The following is a 22,228-nucleotide window of genomic DNA, read 5'->3' on the forward strand; positions in this document are numbered from 1 at the left end:
GGGGATGGGGACGGGGACCGGGTGGGGACGGGGACGGGGGGATGGGGACGGGGACCGGGCGGGGACGGGGATGGGGGGGGGATGGGGATGGGGACCGGATGGGGACGGGGGGGATGGGGATGGGGACCGGGCGGGGACGGGGACGGGGGGGATGGGGACGGGGACTGGGCGGGGACGGGGACGGGGGGGATGGGGACGGGGGGGATGGGCATGGGGACCGGGCGGGGACGGGGACAGGACGGGATGGGGAGGGCCGGGACCCTCAGGACGATGAGGCAGCGGCCGTGTCTCTGCAGCGAGGCAGCTGCGCCTGGCCTTCCTCATGCACGCGTGGAAGGACACGCTGGACTATTCGAGCAACACCATGGAGTCGGCCCTGCAGTACGAGAAGTTCATGAACGTGAGTTCCTGGCTCAGGGGGCGCGGGCGAGCGTGTGGGCGTGAGGGGACCCGCCGGCCCGGCCTTGAGCTGCGCGTCTGAGCGTGAGGCCTCGGTGCGGCCGCTCTCGGCGGCGACCTCGCGGGGCGGCTGCTGTGACAGGCTTCTCCCCTCCAGGAGTTTTTCCTCAACGTGAAGGACCTGCTCCGCACGCCTGTCGCCGGCACCGGCCAGTTCGAGAAGTGGGGGGAGGAGGAGGCGGCGCTGAACGAGAGGTGAGGGCTCTCCTGGGGGTCGTAGGTGCCGGGACCTGTGCCCCCGCCCGGCGACGCTCAGGCTGTGGGGGCTCCTGTCCCGTTCCCTCCTCACCCGCTCAGCTTTTACGATAAGAAGACGGCGGTGCACGAAGCCCTCTGCGACAACGTGGACACGCGCACCGCCCTGGAGGAGATGCGGGCGCTGGTCAGCCAGTGCAACCTGTACATGGCCGCCCGGAAGGCCGCCCGGAGGAGGCCCAACAGCGCTCTGCTGGAGAGCATCGCACGGTACCTCACCCGCCTGCTCCAGGTGAGCCCCCCCTCACCCCCCTGCTCCAGGTGAGCCCCCCCTCACCCCCCCACCTCACCCCCCTGCTCCAGGTGAGCCCCTCCCACCTCACCCCCCTGCTCCAGGTGAGCCCCCCCACCTCACCCACCTGCTCCAGGTGAGCCCCTCCCACCTCACCCCCCTGCTCCAGGTGAGCCCCCCCACCTCACCCCCCTGCTCCAGGTGAGCCCCTCCCACCTCACCCCCCTGCTCCAGGTGAGCCCCCCCCTCACCCCCTGCTCCAGGTGAGCCCCTCCCACCTCACCCCCCTGCTCCAGGTGAGCCCCCCCACCTCACCCACCTGCTCCAGGTGAGCCCCTCCCACCTCACCCCCCTGCTCCAGGTGAGCCCCCCCACCTCACCCCCCTGCTCCAGGTGAGCCCCCCCACCTCACCCCCCTGCTCCAGGTGAGCCCCCCCACCTCACCCCCCTGCTCCAGGTGAGCCCCCCCACCTCACCCACCTGCTCCAGGTGAGCCTCCCCCACCTCACGCCCCTGCTCCAGGTGAGCCCCCCCCCACCTCACCCCCCTGCTCCAGGTGAGCCCCCCCCACCTCACCCCCCTGCTCCAGGTGAGCCCCCCCACCTCACCCACCTGCTCCAGGTGAGCCCCCCGACCTCACGCCCCTGCTAGAGGGGAGCCCCCCCACCTCACCCACCTGCTAGAGGTGAACCCCAGGCCCTGGTGCTGAGCGATCGCACCTCTGCACCTCTCTTTCCCCTCCATCTTGTGTGGGAAGCAGAACCAGAGGCCTTGCCCTGCGCCCACCTCGTGCCCAGGCTCCTGGGTCTTTGCCGCAGCAGCACGTGCGGGCGCCCTCCACGAGCAGCAGTGTCTGGCGGGCCCGTCAGCGCTGTGTCTCAGGGCCTCTGCCTCCCACACGCCTCTTTCCTAGATCTTCGGGGCCATCGAGGAGGAGAGCTCCCTGGGGTTCCCTGTCGGGGGAGCCGGAAGCAGCCTGAACGTGAGTACAGCCCCCGTCCCTGGGAAACGGTGCCCGCTGCCAGGCCCCTCCTGCGTGCACAGCAACCCCGCCTTTCTCCCTGCTCCCGCGGGGTCAGCCTGTGGGCACTGGGCGACCCCCACCCGGTCCCACCGCCCTGACCTTCCAGACCGAGCCTCGGTCACGGCTGAGCTGGCTGGGGGGCTGAGTGTGGTCGGCCGCCCTCCCGGTGCGGACGGTCAGCCGGGCAGCGCAGCCCTCCTCCCTGGCCGCTGTGCTGTCGCCTGAGCTCGCTCCCGGGAGACGAGGCCACAGGGACGGTCCCCAGGCACGTGGGCGCAGGCACGTGGCCACGTGGCTTCTCACTCACGCGCCCGTGCTGTGTGACTGTGTTCCGACACTCTGATCACGTGAAACATCTGTCCAGTGGCCTGTGCGCGTGAGAAAACTCGCGAGCGGACACGCGGTTCCCACGGCGTGACGACCGTCACGTGACCGGCACTGGGTCAGGCTCATCAGGAAGTGCCCCCTCCCCCCCAGGAAGGCGCCGTGATTCTGTGGTTAGAACAGGTGGAGGCCCTTAGACCTAACGACGTGACCTAAAGAAGCAGGAGGCGGGGGGATCAGCGGGAAGGCGGGGAGCCTGCAGGGAGAGGGCCCCAAGCAGCCCCAGAGGGCGAGCGGGCGCAGCAGAAGTCCCGCCAGCCCCCATGCCCGCTGCTGACCTCACCGCCTGGGACCTGGGACCATCGTCGCTCTTAGAAAGCCCCCAGCTGCTTTGCTCTCGTGGGCGTGACCCCAGCCGTTCCTTCCCTTCTACCGAGAGCCTCCTGAGGACAGCCTACCTTTGAACTTGACAAAGAACGCTTTCCACGCTAAATGCCCCGGGGGAGGGCCTTCAGTGGCTGTGGGTGCGGGTTCCCAGGACCCCCGTGGGCCACAGGACGTGGCTGGGTGAGCCTGCCGGGCCCAAGGGTGCGTGCAGTCAGCCCATTTGAAGTTCACGGCTCACTTCCAAGCCCGAACAGCGTCAGGAGCCGGGGAGGCGGCTCAGCACCGAGCGGTGCCCAGCGTCGGGTGGTCGCTGCCCGTGGCCCAGGCCCAGCCGTGAAAGCCTCCGCCCCCCCTGCCGGGGTCTCCCCGAACGCCTGCCTGGAGGGGGTGGAGAAGTTCGGAGACCCCGGAGCACAGCTCCCCGCAGGGTCACGGCCCTCGGCCCGGTGCCGGGGCCCAGAGGTGTAGGTGGCATGGAGGGCCGGCCCCCTCACCAGCCTTGGTGTCCGATGGTCAGCATCTGGGTTCGGGCGCTGTCGCCTGGGAAGGGGCAGATGGGACGCCGTTTCCCCAGCCCGGGCTCTTCCCGTTCTGACCCCCCTCCGCTGGACTTGTCCAGTGGTTCGCGCTCCATGGCCGTCCCGTCTGCCGCGGGTTCGAGGGACAGCAGGGCGAGCGTGTGTGCGGCAGGCACGCCGAGGGGCGGCAGGAGGAGGGGTGCGGCCTGTCAGGGTCAGGCCCTCCCTCAGGGAGTGAGCAGCGAGGCCGTTCCCACCCCTGCATCCGTTCCCGTCCCCACATCCGTTCCCACCCCCGCATCCGACCTGGGACGCCTGCAGACTCCCCCCCCCCCCCCCCAGGCCGCCCGCGGGCCAGAGGCGGGATAATAAACACGAGGGCCAGCCCCTCAGGACCGAACCTTCTCCCCGCAGCTCGAGGGCGCCGTCATGCCGTACCTGCAGGTGCTGTCGGAGTTCCGGGCAGGCGTGCGCAGGATCGCCCGCGAGAGGCACGGTGAGGCTGCTCCCGGGGCCGCTCCCTCGCGGGCTCTCGGCCCGGGGCTCACGCGGTCACGCTGCGGCCATTTGGGCCAGCCCTTCTCTCGTGGGGCCGTCACGGCACCACTCCCTGCACCTGGTCTCCCCTCCCCCAAGTGTGACACCCACTGATGTGTCCAGGTGCCTCCTGTGCGCTACGGGGTGGCCTCAGGGCACAGGCCCCGAGCTAGTGGGCCCCGGGCCGCTGGGCCTGGACCGGAACTCGCCTGCCTGTCAGGACTGCCGCTCTGGCCGCCCTGGGGCCGCTGGTGCGCGGGTGCGTGTTGAGCCTCGCTGCCACGTGGCGGCATCTAGTTCCCGTGGACCTGCCGGGGCCCAGCACCCCCCCCCCCCCGCCCCAGCTTTTCCCCGCGTGGCCCCCGGGCCTGTCCGTGCAGCCCCAGACAGCGCCCTCCTCGGAGCAGGTCCTGAGACAGGCCCGGACCGTCCTGGGGGCGTGGACCCGGCCTGCTGGCTGCCCTGGACGCTCTGCTCCCTCTGGAGGCTCGGGCGGCGCCCGTCCTGAGGGTCCCGGGCCTCCCCTCACTCGCTCCTCTGCTCCCAGTCCCCGAGGTCCTGCAGCTCAGCGATGCCCTGCGGGACGATGTCCTGCCCGAACTTGGGGTGCGGCTCGAGGATCACGAAGGTGGGTGCTGCCCGCTGTCTCTGGGGACTCTCTGCAAGGAGCTTTCGCCAGGATGGCGGGTGTGGGAGGATGCTGGGGGGAGGACGTGGGGGGGAGGATGCTGGGGGGAGGATGTGGGGGAGGATGTGGGGGAGGATGCTGGGGGAGGACGCGGGGGGGGGATGCGGGGGGAGGACGCTGGGGGAGGACGCGGGGGGGAGGATGCTGGGGGGAGGACGCGGGGGGGAGGACGCGGGGGGGAGGATGTGGGGGAGGATGCTGGGGGAGGATGCTGGGGGGAGGATGCTGGGGGAGGATGTGGGGGAGGATGCTGGGGGAGGATGTGGGGGAGGATGCTGGGGGAGGATGCGGGGGGAGGACGCTGGGGGAGGACGCGGGGGGGAGGACGCTGGGGGAGGACGGTGGGGGAGGACGCTGGGGGAGGATGCGGGGGGGAGGACGGTGGGGGAGGATGCGGGGGGGAGGACGGTGGGGGAGGATGCTGGGGGAGGATGCGGGGGGGAGGACGGTGGGGGAGGATGCTGGGGGAGGATGCTGGGGGAGGACGCGGGGGGGACGCGGGGGGAGGACGCTGGGGGAGGACGCGGGGGGGAGGATGCGGGGGGGGGAGGACGTGGGGGGATGCTGGGGGAGGATGCTGGGGGAGGATGCTGGGGGAGGATGCTGGGGAGGATGCTGGGGGAGGATGCTGGGGGAGGACGCTGGGGGGGATGCTGGGGGAGGATGCGGGGGGAGGATGCTGGGGGAGGATGCTGGGGGAGGATGCTGGGGGAGGACGAGGGGCAGGGGCATGCTGGGGGCGTGTCAGAGGCGCCACGCCGCCACTCCTGCGGCCGAGGGCCGGGGCCACCTTCCTTGCGCTCTGCCACTTAGGGGACAGCCTGTGTCACGTGCTGTCTGCGAGGTTCAGAGACAGCCGTGAGGGCTCACGGGTTCGGGTGACTTGTGATTGGTGACTGGTTTTCTGTCCCGAGCAGCGAGGAAGGGGCCCACCTTGCTTCTCCCCGGGGACCCTCGGGGGCAGCAGGGAGGGTGTGGTGAGCGGGCGGCGGCCGTGGGGCGTGCGGGGAGGCAGGACAGACGGACGCCAGGCCTCAGCTCCCTCAGGCCGCTTGGGTTGCAGGCCTGCCGACCGTGGTCAAGCTGGTGGACAGAGAGACGCTCCTGAGAGAGAGAGAAGAGAAGAAGAGGGTGAGTGGAACCACGGGTGGTTTAACTGTTTCATGTTTTAAAGACACATGTTTTATTGGGCTGAGAGGGGAGGGGAGAGGGAGAGAGCGACAGACACATCAGTGGTGAGGGAACAGCATGGATCGGCTGCCTCCTGCATGCCCCACACTGGGGATCGAGCCTGCGACCTGGGCATGTGCCCCGACCGGGAATCGAACCCTGACCTCCTGGTTCATAGGTCGACACTCCACCCCTGAGCCACGCCGGCGGGCTCTGCTTTTATTAAACGCCAGGACTTAGACGTGTAAGAAGGAAACGCTAACCGTTAGTGACTAACGGCATAAGTAACCGGCGACCTGATAACCAAACGAAGGAGACGTCCCTCCCCGAAGGGCCTCTTGGAGCAGCTCCCGGACGGGGAGGGAGGCGGGTCCCCTGGGTGCTCGCTCAGTCACACCTCGCTCCTGCCTGGAGGGGTGTCTCCCTTGTCACCGTGGTTCAATGTGTCACAGTTGTAACCGCTGCCAAGAACCCATCCCCCCATGGCCAGGGGTGGAGCCAGGCCGGGCCCCTGGAGGGCCTTGGTGTGCCATGGAGGGAGCGGCCGGAACACAGCTGGTGGCAGAACTGGGCAGAGCTCAGCGTGCCCACAGGGACACAGGCTGCATGGCGCTGCCCCCGGTGACCACGAGGGACCCCGGCCGGCTTCCCTGGGGCAGTCCTTCAGACCCTCCGGCCGGCGTGGTGTGGGTGCAGAGCAGGGCTGGGCACCCCGAGGCCCGACGGCCCAGCCCGGCCCGGGGTGCTCCTGGGGCCCATTTCACTCGATGGCTGGTCTCCATGCCCGGGGCAGGCCATCCACACCCCAGGGGCCAGCAGGGGCCTTGAGTCCCACCTCCCCCCCCCCCCGGGGGGCCTGGGGCAGACCTGGTCACGGGCGTGCCCTGTGCCCCCAGGTGGAGGAGGAGAGGAGGAGGAAGAAAGAGGAGGCCGCCCGGAAAAAGCAAGAACAAGAGGTACTGCACCGTGTGGGGGCTGCAGCCCTTGCCTCCGTCCCCCCGCGGCCCCTCCAGGCTCCCCTCACACTGCACGGGGCTGGGAGCTGCCCTGCGCGGCGCGTAGACAAGCCCACTGCTCCCCCAGAAAGGCACCCCCTCGCCCGGCACTGGGGGCGGGGCGGGGCGGGGCGGGGCGGGGCGGGGCGGGGAGCGGCCCGCGGGGCTCCCTGCAGTGGCCGTGTCTGCCCCAGGCGGCCAAGCTGGCCAAGATGAAGATCCCGCCGAGCGAGATGTTCTTATCAGAAGGCGACAAGTACTCCAGGTTTGACGAAAACGTAAGAACCACTTCCCCCAGAACGGGGTCACCTGCCAGAGATGCGGGAACTGGCACCTGGGGAGCAGGTCTTGCTTGGGGTGCAGCTGGGCGGGAGGTGGGGTCCTCCGGCGCCTGTGGCCCAGGGTGCCCGGGGCTGAGCCGAAGGTGACGGCCGGGCTTCTGTGGCCTGTCCCCCGAGCTGGCAGGTGAGCTCGCCGCGCCAGGCCCTGCATGGCGGCCGTTGGCACTCCCTGGAGCCCCTCAGCCTCCCCGCCGGCCTGCGTGCATCTGCACACCCTGCGAGCCGGCGCGCCGAGCGGGGTGGGCGAGCTCCGTGCCCGGCCCAGAGCGTTGCTGTCAGCAGGTGCCCCGGGGGCGGGCGGGCGGGCGGGCGGGCTGCCGTCAGGAGCGCAGCCTGTGAGCCGGGCGGAGGCCTGGTGCCCTGGCTGAGCTCCGCGGTGCTGCCGCAGGGCCTGCCCACACACGACACGGAGGGCAAGGAGCTGAGCAAAGGCCAGGCCAAGAAGCTGCGCAAGCTCTTCGAAGCCCAGCAGAAGCTGCACGCCGAGTACCTGCAGACGGCCCCGTGCGGAGGCGCCCCGTGAGCGGGGCGGGGGGCGGGGGGCGCAGTCCGGCCACGGCCGCTGGCCCTCTGCCCGCGGGGACTGTCCCTTGCTCTGCTCAGCGACCGTGGGGACTGAGGCTCGGCCCCAGCTCCAGCTGCTGGCGCTGTGCCCTGCGGCGCTCGGGGCCTGCCGTGCGGCTCAGGCGGCCGTAATAAAGTCTTCCCACAGCGAGGCCCGCACTCTCTGCCCGCGCCACCTGCCCAGCAGGTCACCCCAGGAGCCCGCTCAGCTGAGCTGCCCAGGAATGTCCCGCATGCAGATGCGACCTGCTGACCTCTGCGTGTGGGCGCCCTGGGAGGCTGTGAGCAGGAAAAAGCCGGCTCAGCGCAGGGCCCACACACAGCCTGCCCGGCAGCCTCCCTCCGGTTCCGATGAGTCGGCGCTGCGGCCTGTCGCAGCCGTCCTCCTTGGCCACCGCCACCTCCACCTCCCATGGCTGGCTCACAGGTGGACCCTGGCCGCTGCCCAGTGCGCCCTTCATGGCTCGCAGGAGGTCTCCACGCAGCAGGGCAGCCCCAGGTCACCAGGCCCTCACCTCCCTGGCCCCGCGTCCTTGCTCACTAGGGCTCAGGATCGCCACCCGAACCCAAACGCACTAAGCTGGCCCCGATGCGGAGGGTGCTGGCCAAGCCGTGCCCGCTCCGGGCCTGGAAAGCTTGGCCACGGGCAGCTCTGTAACCGGACAATCAAGGGGTCCAGGCTGCCTGTCACTCCTTCAGCCAATTCGGCGGAGACAGGGTGGAATCATACGAGCGTTTATTCCAATCCTGCCGGCTGTACGGGAGAGCAGCAGGTCACCCACAAAAGTCTGCTCTGCGCCCTTCCCCCATAAGCCGGCTGCTTATTTTGGGCAGAAGGACAAGGATTACATGGGACAGGAGGAATTGCAGGCATGGGGAAGCGGGCCCGGGACAATCAGTACAGGGCACAAGGCATGCCGGCTTGGGGGCGGGGGGGGGGGGGCGGTCACACACAGGGCAGGCGCCCCAGGACCAGATTCCAGGCATAGGGGCTGGGGGTTGTGAAGTGCAGGTGCCTCCGGGACCAGGTTGCTTCGGCCACGAGGTTGTCAATCTTTCCGTGATGGTAGGCAGCTCTCGGACAGGAGGATGGACTGCATTCCGACGTGGGCTCCCCGGTCCCAGGGCGTTCAGCTCCCAGCCAGGCGAGAATGTGCTTTCTCTAAGCAGAACAGAACCGTCACTGGTAACAGAGCGGGATTAATGTTTCTTATCATTGTAGCGGGTCCCCAATATTCTATTTCTGCCCCTCACAGCTCTCTCAGGACAACGATAAAGTCATGGTTGGGGAAGCCATCCAGGCCTCAGGTGCCAGCGATGCCCACTGGGGACGGAGCGCCTTAGGTGGCCAGGGGTGTCGGGCTGGCACCATGGCAGGCAGGGCCCACCCTCTGGAACAGGGTAGGGTGGAGTTTTCCTCACTCCTGAGACGCTGACTCCCCCGTCGAAGAGCCAGAAAATCACTAGTCTAGAGCAGGTGTGGGCAAACTTTTTGACTCGAGGGCCACCATGGGTTCTTTTTTTTTTTTTTTTTTTTAAATATATTTTATTGATATTTTACAGAGAGGAAGGGAGAGGGATAGAGAGCTAGAAACATCGATGAGAGAGAAACATCGATCAGCTGCCTCCTGCACACCTCCCACTGGGGATGTGCCCGCAACCAAGGTACATGCCCTTGACCGGAATCGAACCCGGGACCCTTCAGTCCGCAGGCTGACGCTCTATCCACTGAGCCAAACCGGTTTCGGCCCACCATGGGTTCTTAAACTGGACCGGAGGGCCGGAACAAAAGCATGGATGGAGTGTTTGTGTGAACTAATATAAATTCAAAGTAAAGGAGCGGAGGGGAGAGCAAGAGAACCGGATAGAACAGCCGGATCCAGCCCGCGGGCCGTAGTTTGCCCACGGCTGGAGAGGCAGCATCCCTGAAAGGGCGTGGGGAGCCTGTCACCATTTGGGGACGCCTCTGGGCTCCTCTCTGGGGGGTGCGTCTGCACGGGATGTACTGATCCTCTGCCTACCAACACACCTCAGGGGCTGTGGGCTCGGCCAGTGCTCCCGGACGCACACGGAGCGTGGACACGGAGCGCAGGGCACTCTGAGTAGGGTCTTTGCCTACGTCATCGAGTGAAGGCAAGGCCGTTAGGGTGTGTGCTAATGCCTTGACGGGAGTGGCCTCCTGAGGCACAGGGACGAAGGGCGGGACTGGGGTGACGGCCGCAGTCCAGGAGAGCCTGGAGCCCCGCAGCTGGGAGAGGCCGGAGGGACCCTCCCTGGAGCCTCCCCGGCCAACACCTCCATTCCTGTCCTGGCCTTGAGCGGAGAGCCCCACCCGCTGTGCTTCCTTAGCCCGCTTCGTGGCACTTTGCAGTGGGAATTAACGCAGAGTTCCCAGCACCTTCCCACCAGCTCACTGAAGTGACCCTAGGGGAGGCCCCACGGCCACAGCCGGCCCACCCTCCTCAGATCCCCCAAGCCCAGGACCAGCTTCCTGCCTCCCAGCCAAGGGGAGGGGAGGGGCGGCTCCCACGGGGGCCTCCACCCCTCCAGCCAACTGCACCCACTCCCAGCCTACGGGCAGGGCCTGATCCCTGGGGAATGTGCGCCTTCATTAAACGGGAGGAAAGATCTCCGAACCTGAGAAAGCTACTTGTCTTTTGTTAGCGGTCTGTCTCCTCCCCCAGCTCCGCGCCCTCCTCCCCCCCCCCCATTGCAAAGCGAGGTTATCACAAAACATTTCCAAGGCAGCCCCCCAACAGTGCACCAGCCAAGAGGCTCGGATGTGGGGGTCACGCCTGGTGCCCCCGGCCACCTTGACCTTATGCCCTGCAGGGCCCCTCAATCAGGGGCCTCTGGATGGCTTCATGCCCCCCCCCCCAACACCATAGCACAGGACACACCTTGCTCAAGATTAGTTAGAAACTCTTCCCAAGCGACCGCACGCAAAGAAACGAGAGTTTCTGAAAAAACGAACTAAAGTCACGAAAACCCCAGTCTCAGGTGCAGCATGGACGCGAAGCCCCTCGCAGCCCGGGCCTGGGGACCAGGTTTTCCAACCCAACTGTCATCACTCCGGTGCTTTTGGTTCAATCATGTTCTGCACCCTGGGAGGTGCCCAGCCCCAGGGCCGCACCCACACTGCCCGCATCCTGCCTCCTGGCCCGCGGGGTCCCCGTGTGCGTGGGATGCAGCGGGTGAGCGGGGGGGGAGGGGCTGCCTCCACGTGCGAGGCCCTGGGGGCCGGAGGAGACCTCGGGTTCCTGGAGGGAGGCCAGTCACGCGGCCACAGGGTCGTAGGAGGTCGGCGGGGCCAGAGCGTGCATTCTGGGGTGGAGCCAGGCTGGAGAGGCCTGGAGGGCGCGGGGGGTGGCGCCGGTCCCCCGGGGGACAGGAGACCCGGGAGGAGGCGCCCCAGAAAGCGGAGGGAACGCAGGCCGGCGTCGCACCCTTTATTTGCATATGGCTCCCGGGTCTTGCGCGACGCAACCTCTGATTGGTCGTCTTCGCCGGCGCCGAGGCGTAGTTGACTTGCGCCGAAACAGTCCAATCATAGTCCGCCTTCCTCGTGGAGGGCGGGGCCAGTGGGCTCGGCCAATAGGAGGAGGCGTTGTTGGCGGCCACGGCGGCGCTATCCCAGGAGCAAGCGAAGCCACGGCCGTCGCTACTGCCGCAGGAGGCGTGAGGTGCGGACGCGCGGTCTCGGCTGGGTAACGGCGCGCTGGGGTGGCCGTGGGGCCGGGGTTCGGGGCCGGGGAACTGGCTGGCCGCCCTCGGGAGGCTGCGGCGGCAGGGGCGGGGTCGGGGCGCCCGGAGCGGCGGTGGCTCGCGGGCCCGCCGGGAGGCCGGGCGGCGGCGGGCGGCGGATGTTCCTCTCCGCTCCGCCCGCCCCCGGCGCGGCCCTGAAGGTCAGGAGGCGCTTTGTTCCCGCGCGGCGTCCCCGAGAAGGTTAACGTCGCGGGCCGGGCCCCACCCGTGCCGCCCGAGCGAGAGCCGGGGCCGGGCGGGCTGGGATCCTGGGGAGCGCGGAGCCGCCGACGGGCCTTTGTTTCCGGAACTGGCGCTGCCCGCGGTGAGCGGGCCCCGACCTCGGCGGCTCGGCTCCTGACGTCCGTGGGGCGGGGTTGGTGTGTTTACGAGGAGACACGACCGCGTGGCGCCGTGTAGGGCTCCCCGCCCACGGAGGACTCGGGGTGCAGGCCGGGAGGCCGCGGGGCTGCTTCCCGCCACCGAGCAGGTCTCGGGCGGGGAAGTCCCTGCCCTCGCTCCCTTCCCACCCGGCGGCCCTCGCTCCGTGTCCGTGTGCGCGGCCGGAGCCGTGTCCAAGCCCGCGCCCCCCCACCCCGCGGGGTCCCCTGTCCGCCTCTGCACCCCTGCACATGGGTGGTGGCGGTTCTCCTGTGCAGGTGCCTCGGGTAAGCGGCGGGACCTAAACGTGCAGAACTCTTCGCCCTAAGCGACTGCCTTCCTGCGGTCCTAGCGGCCCCTCCAAGCGACGGCCCCGCGGGGGGCGCCGGTCCCCCCCCCCCCCCGTGTCTCCTCTCTGGGTCTCTCAGTAGCTGCCCGGCGGATGCTGCTCTGCCCGCTGCGAGGGTAACGGCTGGTGCAGGTGGCGGCACTTTGGCTCGGCCCCGCTGTCCTGCCTCCGCGGAGGGAGGGAAGTTTTCGTGTTGGAGCCGGTTCCCTCCGCGCACGGAGCCCCGCTGGCCTCCGGTGGGTCAGCAGTGGAGCCGGCTGGTGATCCAGCTCCCGGGTCCTGGTTCCGCTAGATGCCTCCCGGCGGAGAATGGAGGCCATGCCCGCTGTTTCAGACCGAAGTTAGCGGTGGCCCCGCGGGGGAAACAGTACGGATGCCCTGGGAGCCGCCGAGAAAGGAAGGCGGGGGGCGCGTTCCCGAGGTGGAGAGAGCGGCCTCCCAGCGCTTCCCTCCCAGCGCTTCCCTCGCCCAGGCCGCCCTGGGGGAGACAGGACTCCAGGAAGTGAGCGTTCTCCGGCTGGAAGCTGCTGTCGGGCTTGTTTGGGGACAAGGAACATTGTTTCTTCTTCGAGGGTCACTGAAGAGAAGACCTTTTCGGTGAATGAAAACATAATTGCAAAACTCCGTTTCATAAAGAGCTATAGTGACAAAGAGGGGTCAGTCGGCAGGTGAAACGTTAAGTGTGGGAATGGTGACCCTCCCAAGCTCACTCGGGGGCGCTTTCCCTAGACCTGGACGGCCTCTTCTCAGGGCATAGAGGGAGTACGGACTCTCACAGTGTTTGTGATGGTGTGACTGACTCTCACAGTGTTTGTGATGGTGTCACTCTCACAGTGTTTGTGATGGTGTCACTTACTCTCACAATGTTTGTGATGGTGTCACTGACTCTCACAGTGTTTGTGATGGTGTCACTTACTCTTACAATGTTTGTGATGGTGTCACTTACAATGTTTGTGATGGTGTCACTTACAATGTTTGTGATGGTGTCACTTACAATGTTTGTGATGGTGTGACTGACTCTCACAGTGTTTGTGATGGTGTCACTTACTCTCACAATGTTTGTGATGGTGTGACTCTCACAATGTTTGTGATGGTGTGACTGACTCACAGTGTTTGTGATGGTGTGACTGACTCTCACAGTGTTTGTGATGGTGTCACTTACTCTCACAATGTTTGTGATGGTGTGACTCTCACAATGTTTGTGATGGTGTGACTGACTCACAGTGTTTGTGATGGTGTCACTCTCACAATGTTTGTGATGGTGTGACTGACTCTCACAATGTTTGTGATGGTGTCACTCTCACAGTGTTTGTGATGGTGTGACTGACTCACAATGTTTGTGATGGTGTCACTTACTCTCACAATGTTTGTGATGGTGTGACTCTCACAATGTTTGTGATGGTGTGACTGACTCACAGTGTTTGTGATGGTGTCACTCTCACAGTGTTTGTGATGGTGTGACTGACTCTCACAGTGTTTGTGATGGTGTCACTCTCACAATGTTTGTAACGGCATAAATGATCACTTAAACACCCAGTGCTGTCTCAGACGCCTGTTACACACGCGCTTGCAGTCTTTTCTCTCTGGCCACTGTTCGTGATGTGCGAATGTCTGCATCACAGCATCTAAACACTTCTGTGAGCTTTGTGCTATTTTACAAAACAAATACAGAACCGTGGTCGGGGAAATTAAATTATTTGACTTTTATCACTTTTGGGTTGACGAGCTCAATAGACTGAATTCTGAAGAGGATTGCTGTTCTTTATGTGGCTTTGTGAAGGGGCCTCTTAGATGACCCCGCTCCTCCGTGGAGTTGGAGCTGAGGTTCTGTCTGTGCGGGTAGCTGTGGTTTTGTGGTTGAAGTGCTGAGTCCGGTGTGCTTTCCGGGGCCTGGGAGGGTCTTAGCCACCTCCATACCAGGAGCTGTCAGCTCCCCCATCTGCGCTGGTTGGGCTGGAGGTCTTTTTCCTTCTCCTTCTTTTAAGCAGTTGCTGGTCTTCTGGCAGCAGGAGGGGGTGACCTCCAGCGTACATGTATGAAAGGCATCATGGAGATCAGAAGTCCTTAGTTTTTAGTTTTTTCCTTTCTGTCCTTCGTTCGAAGTTTTCAAGTGTTTTAAAACTGGTTTGATGAGCTCATGTGGCCAGAGGACCTACATTATTGGGCTTGTTGGGGGAGAATAGTATCTGGGCAGCAGTGAGGAGCTCCAGTTAGGTCTGAGGTTGCTGGTTAAGAAGGGCATACTCGGTTGTGGTTGTGGTTTCTTGTTTGTTGTTGTTTTTATCCTCACCCGAGGATATTTTTCCATTGATGTTTAGAGCGAGTGGAAGGGAGGGGGAGAAACAGAAAGAAACATCCATGTGAGAGAGACAACACATCAGTTGGTTGCCCCCCTCCTCATGGGGCCTGACCAGGGCTGGGGCTTGACCCTGCAACTGAGGTACGTGCCCTTGACTGTACTCAAACCCAGGACCCTTCCCTCCAAGGGCCAACACCGAGCCACCGAGCAGAACCAGCCAGGGCTGTTTTTGTTTTTAAGGGACGTGTAGGTAGGCATCCAGAGTAAAAGGCTGGTCCTGCCACCAGGGTGATCTTCAAAGACGGAGGTACTGATGTGGAATCGTTGTAGGAACTGGCTCTCATCAGAGCTCACGTGATGGTATCTCCTAGCTTAGCAGGCTTGTCCCTAAGCTGCTATCCTGAGATTTGTCCATGAGCACATAGTAATGAGGAAATCCTTACTAATGGGCCGTGAAAATGTTGGCTTTACTGCTACAAAGTATTTTAAGGAATAGTCTGTGCCCTGACCGGTGTGGCTCAGTTGGAGTGTTGTCCGGGACACCCAAAGGTCTGGGTTTGATTCCTGGCCAGGGCACATTCCAGATTGTAGGTTCAATCCCAGTTGAGGCCCATCTCTCACATTGATGCTTCTCTCCCTCTCACTTCCTCTCTCTCAAATCAATAAAGTATGTCCTCGGTGTGGATTAAACAGGAAGCTTGTGATGGCGATTCCTTTTTCCATTTGATGGCCATGGTTTTCTACCCTGTCCTCTTCAGAGAGCAGGGCTGCTGTGCCTTGTTAGCCTTAGTGACTGGAGAGGCAGTGTGGTTTTGTAGGAAGAAAACGTTTTGGCCGTAAGCACGTAAATTTCCTCTTGCAAGTAAGGATGCTCTATCAGCTGTGGGAACTAAGCGTGCTTCAGTTTGGGTCTTTGGGACTTCTTTTTTTTTTTTTTTTAGATTTTTTTTCTTGACTTTTAGAGGGAGAGGGAGAGAAATATCTAAGTGAGAGCGAAACATCATTAGGCTGCTTCCTGCTCACCCCCCACTGGGGATAGAGCCTCACGACCTGAGCTTGTGGGGAATCCTACCGGCAACCTTTAGCCCCCACCCCCCAACCAACTGAGCCACACCAGCCAGGGCTGGACTTTTTTTTTTTAATAATATACTGTTCATTTTATTGATACCCTCAAAAAGCCTGTTTGAAAACAGGGTGAGCCCAGCCTGCACGGTGCCGTGGATGAGTGCCCTCCCGTGCACCACAGGGTCCCAGGTCCCATTCCCAGTCAGGACACATGCCTCCGTTGGGGGCTTGATTCCCAGTAGGGGGCGTGCAGGAGGCAGCCAGCCCATCAGCGATTCTCCTCATTGATGTTTCTCTCTCTCTCCCTTCCTCTCTCTCTAAAATCAATGAAAACATTTAAAAGATAAAATAAGGCGGTTGTTTTTAAGATGAGGTTTCTGTGTAATAGTTTTGTGGTAGAAAGATCTTTACACTTTAAATAAATGTTTACGTAGAAAGGCTGTAAGCGTGCAGTTGTGTTCTGATTTAAACATTTGTTTGCCCAGTTGTCACCAAATAGCTTTCAGGGCTTCCCATCCCTCCCCTGTCAGTGACGAGCACCTCTGTGTGGGACATCCTGCCTTTCCCTCTGCGTTTCCACAGTGGACGGTAGGGGCTGCTGGAAGCAGAGAGAAGGCATAGGGGTTTGGGGCAGTGGTGGTAAATAGGGTGGAGGGGGAAAGCCTTCCTGACGGGCGACAGGGTCTCAGCCGTGGGCAAACGACGGCCCGCGGGCCGGATCCGGCTGTTCTATCCGGTTCTCTTGCTCTCCCCTCCGCTCCTTTACTTTGAATTTATATTAGTTCACACAAACACTCCATCCATGCTTTTGTTCCGGCCCTCCGGTCCACGTTAAGAACCCATTGTGGCCCTCGAGTCAAAGAGTTTGCCCACCCCTGCTAGGTACTGGGCTAAGAAAGACTTTTCCGTGTTTGCCTTGCTCAGCCGTATGCTAATGAACTGCAGAGCAGAGCAGAGGAATTGGAGCTATAGCAAGGAAGGCCATGTGCCTTGAGTAAAAACAGTGTTTTGGTTAAGGAAAGGAAATAGTTTTTTACTTTCTTCCTGAAAACAGGGCTTGGTCTCTGGTAAGTTTCTGAAAAAGACAGTCCACGCGTGCCTGGTGGCGGCGCAATGTGGTGAGCAGACATGGCTGCCTGCGTGTCTTCGGAAACTGTGTTGGGGCCGCCAAGGTGTTGGTGGGGTCCCTGCGCCTCGCTGTACCAGGCGACACCTGGGCGGACTGTCACCCAGGAGCAGTGAGCGGACCGGCGAGGGAGGCAGGGACGCTTGGCTCTGTCTCCGCCAAGGCGGGCACGGGCTGCTGCGCTGAGCGAGGGGCAGTCCTGCCCTCGTGAGCTTGTTTGTCAGTGGAAGACAAGCACCATCGATGGCCCGTTCTTTCCTTAAGACATCGGGAGAAGTGGCTCAGACACACACACAGTGCTCTCTCCTGTTCCTAACACACAGCTGTGTTAAGTGATTAGTTGTCAGTCTTACTAGTTCTCCTGGAAAAATACATGTGCTTTTTTATTATTTTTAAAAATGGTTCTTATTGCCCTGGCTGGTTACCTCAGTGGTGAGCATCGGCCCATGCACCGAAGGGTCTTGGGTTTGATTCCTGGCCTCGGATGAGGGTTCTAGGTCTCTGTAGATACAGATAAGTATGTTCTTATTGATTTCAGGGAGAGACATAGAAACTTCTATTGGTGAGAGAGTAATGTCGATTGGCTGCCTCTTGCGCGCCCCCTACTGGGGATCGAACCCCAAACCCCGGCATGTTCCCTGACGGGAATTGAATTTCTAGGTGCCTGGGGCTACCTTCAACCAGCGAGCCCCACGGCTGGGCTGTGTCTGCTTTTCCAGTGAGACCTTTGGTAAGTCCCCAAGAAGGAAGGGGGTGTGTATTGAATTAGATTGTCAGTCGTTACTGAGGATTGAAATCAGTTTGAATATAATTTCAGTCTGAATATGTTTAGGTCCTAGACACCTCTTTGTTGTTGTTGTTAATCCTCACCCGAGGATATTTTCCCTTTGATTTTTAGAGAGAGTGGAAGGGAGGGGGAGAGACAAACTTTGAGGTGAGAAAGCAGTTGGTTGCCTACCACACATGCCTTGACCCTGGATCCAACCCATAACAGATAACGTGCCCTTGACCGGAATCAAACCTGCCCTTGACCGGAACGGAACCTGGGACCCTTCAGTCCTCGGGCTGACACTCTAGCCCCTGAGCCTGGCTAGGGCTCTTTTTTAAAACTGCCAAGTGAAGGTTGTTTAACGAGAACATTGACCACTAGTTTGGGGCTTAACGTAAGTTATTTGGTTCTTGACATTTGTTTTCAATTACCTTCTGACATACTGATTCTCTCACAATTATCTTCGAATACTAAAGAATGTGGTGATAGATTGGGTGAAGACTACTGATCAGACGATATGAATGAGACGGGGCTGCCCCGGGGGCGTGTGGGCGGCCTGTGTGGGCCAGGTTTTGTGGTGGACCCCAGGGTGGCCTGCAGGGTGTGCTGACGCCTCCTTAGAACAGGTGGCTCCTTGGTCCCTTTGTGTGGTCCTGGGCCCTGGGGCTGCTGGGACTCCATGGGTGGGTAGGGTGGGATCCCCATCCTTCACTTAGGTGACCCTGGTGGCAGTGCTACAGGGCTTGCTTTACTGCCCCCTTAACGTATTGAGAATTGTAGACGAACGGGAATCTGGTCTTACAGAAACTGATTTCATGGAGGTGATCTTCACCCGTTAACTGCCACGCATCCAACACGGAAACCATCCCCACGCCACGATGTTTGTAATTTAATTTGAAAAATCAATTTGCAATGAATATTGTAAAAATAAATATATTTCTCACAATTCGATGTTCTTGAATATTTTCAGCTGAAAATTCTCACGAAAAATGATTTTAAAGTTGGTCAGGGCTGCCACTTAGGGAAAACTTTTTTTTTTGTATAGACGCGTGTGGCGCGTGGGGAAGGTCTGCCGCTTGCGTCTGCAGACGCTTACGGCGTACAATGGGCTAATGGTTCAGTTCCCTCGGAAAAGGCACCGAGGATCTTGGACGCGATTAAGACATAATAAAGTTGTAAAAATTTCGGTTGCGTTCCCCAGCTCACATCTTCTTTCTCCCGAGTGGCTCTATTTGAAATAATACTATTACTCTAGCAGTAGACTAGATGTTTTCAGTTTAAAATTAAGGATTCAACATAATGTTGGATAATTTGCCACGAAAATTTAAAAAGTGTCCCCTTGAAAAGCGTGTTCTTGTTTGCGGTAAAAGTCGGATCGTGAGTTAGAGGAATAGAAGCAAAGGGCTTGCTGGTGCCCTCATGAAGCGTGCGTGCCAGTCCACCCGTGGAACGTGGGCTCGGGAGGGAGGGGACCCGCGTGCATGCCTGCATTCTTGGGCAGTTTCAGGGTGGTCTTCGCCTGCATCCCTCCCATCGTTTAACCTGGGTGCCCTTTAGAAGTAGGAAAATCTGATGAGGCTCGGGGCTGTGTTCCATACACTGACGTTCAACGCGGCATACTGAGTTGTTGTTGTGAGTCCTCACCTGAGGGTGTTTTCTCCACTGCTTTTCAGAGAGAACGAAGAGAGGGGAGGGTGGGGAGTGAGAGACGGTGAGACACGTTGTTGTGAGAGACACATTGAGCAAGCCCGCGACCCTTCAGTGTGGGCTCTGACCACTGACCCACTCACCAGGGCACCGTGCCAATTTTTTAAATGTGTTTTTTATTGATTTCAGAGAGAGAGAAACATCAATGCTGAGAGAGAATCATTGATTGGCCGCCTCCTCTATGCCTCCTACTGGAGATGAAGCCGTCAGTCCTAGCTTTTGCCCTGATGGGGAGGGAATCCAGCCATGACCTCCTGGTTCATAGGTGGATACTCAGCCACTGAGCCGCACTGGCCGGGCAGTATTAACTTTAAAAATCATCCTTAAGCCCTGGCCGGTTTGGCTCAGTGGATAAAGCGTTGGCCTGCGAACCGAAGGGTCCTGGGTTCGATTCCAGTCAAGGGCACATGCCTGGGTCGCAGGCTCGATCCCCACTAGGGGACGTGCAGGAGGCGGCCGATCCATGATTCTCATCGATGATGTTTCTGTCTATCTCCCTTCCTCTCTGAAATCAATAAAAATATATATTTTAAAAAATCATCCTTAAGTTAGAGTTTAAAAGACAAATGTATGAGCATTGACCTCTGAACCAGAAGGTCAGGGTTCAATTCCTGGTCAGGGCACATGCCGGGGTTGCAGGCTCTATCCCCAGTGTGAGGTGTTCAGGAGGTAGCCAGTCAGTGATTCTTATTCATCATTGATGTTTCTATCTTTCCCTCTCCCTTCCTCTCTGGAATTAAAAAAAAAAGTGTGTGTGTGTGTGTGTCTTTATTTTTGTTATTTTTATTTTTTAATATATTTGATTGATTGATTTTTTATAGAGAGGGAGAGGGATAGAGAGTTAGAAACATTGATGAGAGAGAAACATCGATCAGCTGCCTCTTGCACACCTCCCACTGGGGATGTGCCCGCAACCAAGGTACATGCCCTTGACCGGAATCGAACCCGGGACCCTTCAGTCCCCAGGCCAACGCTCTATCCACTGAGCCAAACCGGTTAGGGTGTGTGTGTGTCTTTAAAAAAGACAGTGTTCATGCCAGTAAATGCTTTGAATTGCTCTAAAGTAGTTGGCCTAGCATAAACATATTCCTGTTGCTAAAACTTACAGACAAGGCAAATTAGAATTGTTTTTATTCTGAAGGCTGGTCATTTTAGTGCCAACAAGAGAAACGTTTTGTGAGTAAAGTGTGCACACACTGAAAGGTACAGACCCTAATGTGGGGTTTGATGAGCTTTGATAAGTGTGTGCACCTGGGTGACGGTGCCCCTTTCGAGATTTCGGACTTTTCATCACCCAGAAAGTCGTCTGTGTCCCCCCCTTCCCCCCACCCCAGTAAGTAGCTCGCATCCCCATAGACAATGCTAGTACAATTTTAGTAAAAGGGTGCATTTGACACATGTTTTGCTTGTAATTGTTTAGCGGTGGTAACGGTTACAACTCTTCTTTAACTTGCAGGAGATAAAAACATTCAGATGGCAGATAACAGGTAAGCCAGAGCGAACTTGGTTTATGGCGTTTACATTCTCGTTGGTGAGCAACAGGCAAGGCTTGGAGTTCGGTGGCGGCTTCCAGAGCCGCGGTGGGCGCTGTCCTCCCAGCTTGGGAAGGGGGCTTTTCTTGGTCGGCAGCCGTCCAGACCGTGGGTCCTTGTGGGTTGGGTTGTGGGTTGGGTTTCAGAGTGGGGAGATTATTTGAGGAAAGAAGTGGTGGAGAGGAGAATTTAGAAGCTCGGACGAGGGTTGGAAGTTGGAACTGTTGGGAGTGGCGTGTGGGGGGCCCAGGATGAGGAGGGGGTTGTTAACTACGTACCACGTGTGTCTGTGGCTCTCGTCCATCAAACCTGAAGTCGCTGTTGACACCTCGTAACGTGCGGAATACGAAGCATGCCCTGTGCTACTGGTCATCCTTCCTCACCTTACCGTGTTGCTCTAGCTTTTCAGATGGCGCTCCTTCAGACTCCTTGGAAGCTGCCAAAGATGCAAGTGCTACAGGTCAGTTCACCGCGGGCAGGGGCTCACTGGAGCGCTGGCGGGCAGAGCGGTCTCCACGCTGGGTTTCGGCGCCGCGGCGGGAAGAGCGGGGAGAACGTAGCGTGTGTGCTGTGAGAGGAGATTCAGGACACCATCGAAACGTGTCTCAGGCAGTCCAGACGCTGCAGAAGCAGAGCGCCTACGCTCACTGGCGTCAGCGTTGGTTCTCAAATGACCGGGCTCTCTCCGTCGGTGCCTTCTCTTCTGATGGACTGAAGCCGATCCCGGATGCCCCATTTTCCCATAAATTCATGCTGTGTTTCCCCTTCCGTTTCAGAAAGGCCCCCTGAACTTTGTGAAAACAAGTTGTGGGTATATTGGCTAAAGGAGTCGCTAAAACAATTTAGGGAAAATTCCCTAAACGCTGGAGGAATCCTCATAAGCACAACCGAGCAGTTGATAGCATTGAGACGACGTTGGTGCAGTTGTGTTTTATCTCCCCTTTCCCCGCAGTTCTTCACGGCCCTGCTCCCCCTCCCCGCCCCAGGACTAGCCTGTGGGAAGTCCGTGTGTTGGAGGTGGTTGTGTCTCCTCTGTTGGGGAGCCCCCACCCCCTTACCCTCACCGCAGTGACACGGTGCCCAGCGTCTTGTGGCATGCCCATGCTCTGGGTTGCTCTGCTCTCCCCTCCTGAGAGTCAGGGCAAACGTTTGGGCAAACCTGCCACGTGGGCGACCTTGTGCGGCGGGAAGTGCAGTTGGGCCCGTGGCAGGTGCTGGCATTGGTGACCTGGTTAAGACAGCGTCTGCCAGGCCTCCATCGTGAGGGTCCTTTGGTTAAATACTGCGCTGGCCCCTGGGGGTCCCGTTCTCCCTGAGACGCTCACCTGGTGTCGGCACCACTGTGACCCTTGCTGCATCGGGAATGACCCTGGGGCTGCAAAGGTGCTTTCTAATCCTGACTCTCCTGCCACAGACCCCAGCTGTGACCCCACCCCCCCAGTGTTACATAGGGACGTGGGTTACTTGCTTGTCGGTGTTTTCCAGTTGCCATCTTACTCTCTTGGGTGCACGCTTTGTCCCGCTGGAAGAGTGGGGTCCCTCCGGGCTGGCTCTGTGTCCCACGCTGCTGTGTCCCCATCACTGGCAGGGCTTTTTTCGAGTACCTTTGTGCACGTCACGGTCCATTTTCCTCTGAACTTGCCTTGCCCCCGACCTGGACTCTGACAGTTGTCTAAGGGGCTCTGTTTTTGTGAGTGTTAAAAACCAAGGTGTAGGTGCTAGGTGTCACTGTGTCTAGGTGTCACTGCGTCTAGGCCTTGCC

General features: G+C 60.6%; 2 protein-coding genes across 6 annotated transcripts in view; both read left to right on the top strand.

Annotated features, from left to right (window-relative positions):
• Window positions 1-8,410, top strand: part of CARS1 (cysteinyl-tRNA synthetase 1) — a 32,709-nt gene extending 24,299 nt beyond the window's left edge. Inside the window, exons 13-22 of the mRNA XM_080641883.1 lie at window positions 297-400; window positions 557-654; window positions 757-946; window positions 1,860-1,928; window positions 3,614-3,695; window positions 4,284-4,364; window positions 5,488-5,555; window positions 6,491-6,550; window positions 6,784-6,867; window positions 7,319-8,410. Coding sequence (XP_080498009.1) covers window positions 297-400; window positions 557-654; window positions 757-946; window positions 1,860-1,928; window positions 3,614-3,695; window positions 4,284-4,364; window positions 5,488-5,555; window positions 6,491-6,550; window positions 6,784-6,867; window positions 7,319-7,453 — 971 coding nt within the window. The 3' untranslated portion in view covers window positions 7,454-8,410. The remainder of the gene's footprint in view (window positions 1-296; window positions 401-556; window positions 655-756; window positions 947-1,859; window positions 1,929-3,613; window positions 3,696-4,283; window positions 4,365-5,487; window positions 5,556-6,490; window positions 6,551-6,783; window positions 6,868-7,318) is intronic.
• A 2,677-nt stretch (window positions 8,411-11,087) lies between these two features.
• The window catches only part of NAP1L4 (nucleosome assembly protein 1 like 4), a 36,648-nt gene continuing 25,507 nt past the window's right edge, over window positions 11,088-22,228 (top strand). The window contains exons 1-3 of one of the 5 annotated variants that reach the window (XM_080687897.1): window positions 11,088-11,177; window positions 20,391-20,421; window positions 20,868-20,926. In XM_080687897.1, coding sequence (XP_080544023.1) covers window positions 20,408-20,421; window positions 20,868-20,926 — 73 coding nt within the window. In that variant the 5' untranslated portion in view covers window positions 11,088-11,177; window positions 20,391-20,407. Of the gene's footprint in view, window positions 11,202-11,332; window positions 11,564-20,390; window positions 20,422-20,867; window positions 20,927-22,228 lie in introns of those variants that run through there. The other 4 variants (XM_080687900.1, XM_080687898.1, XM_080687901.1 and 1 more) reach the window with 4 other exon arrangements.

The sequence above is a fragment of the Plecotus auritus genome (assembly GCF_963455305.1).
Source record: "Plecotus auritus genome assembly, chromosome: 9".
Classification (NCBI taxonomy): Eukaryota; Metazoa; Chordata; class Mammalia; order Chiroptera; family Vespertilionidae; genus Plecotus; species Plecotus auritus.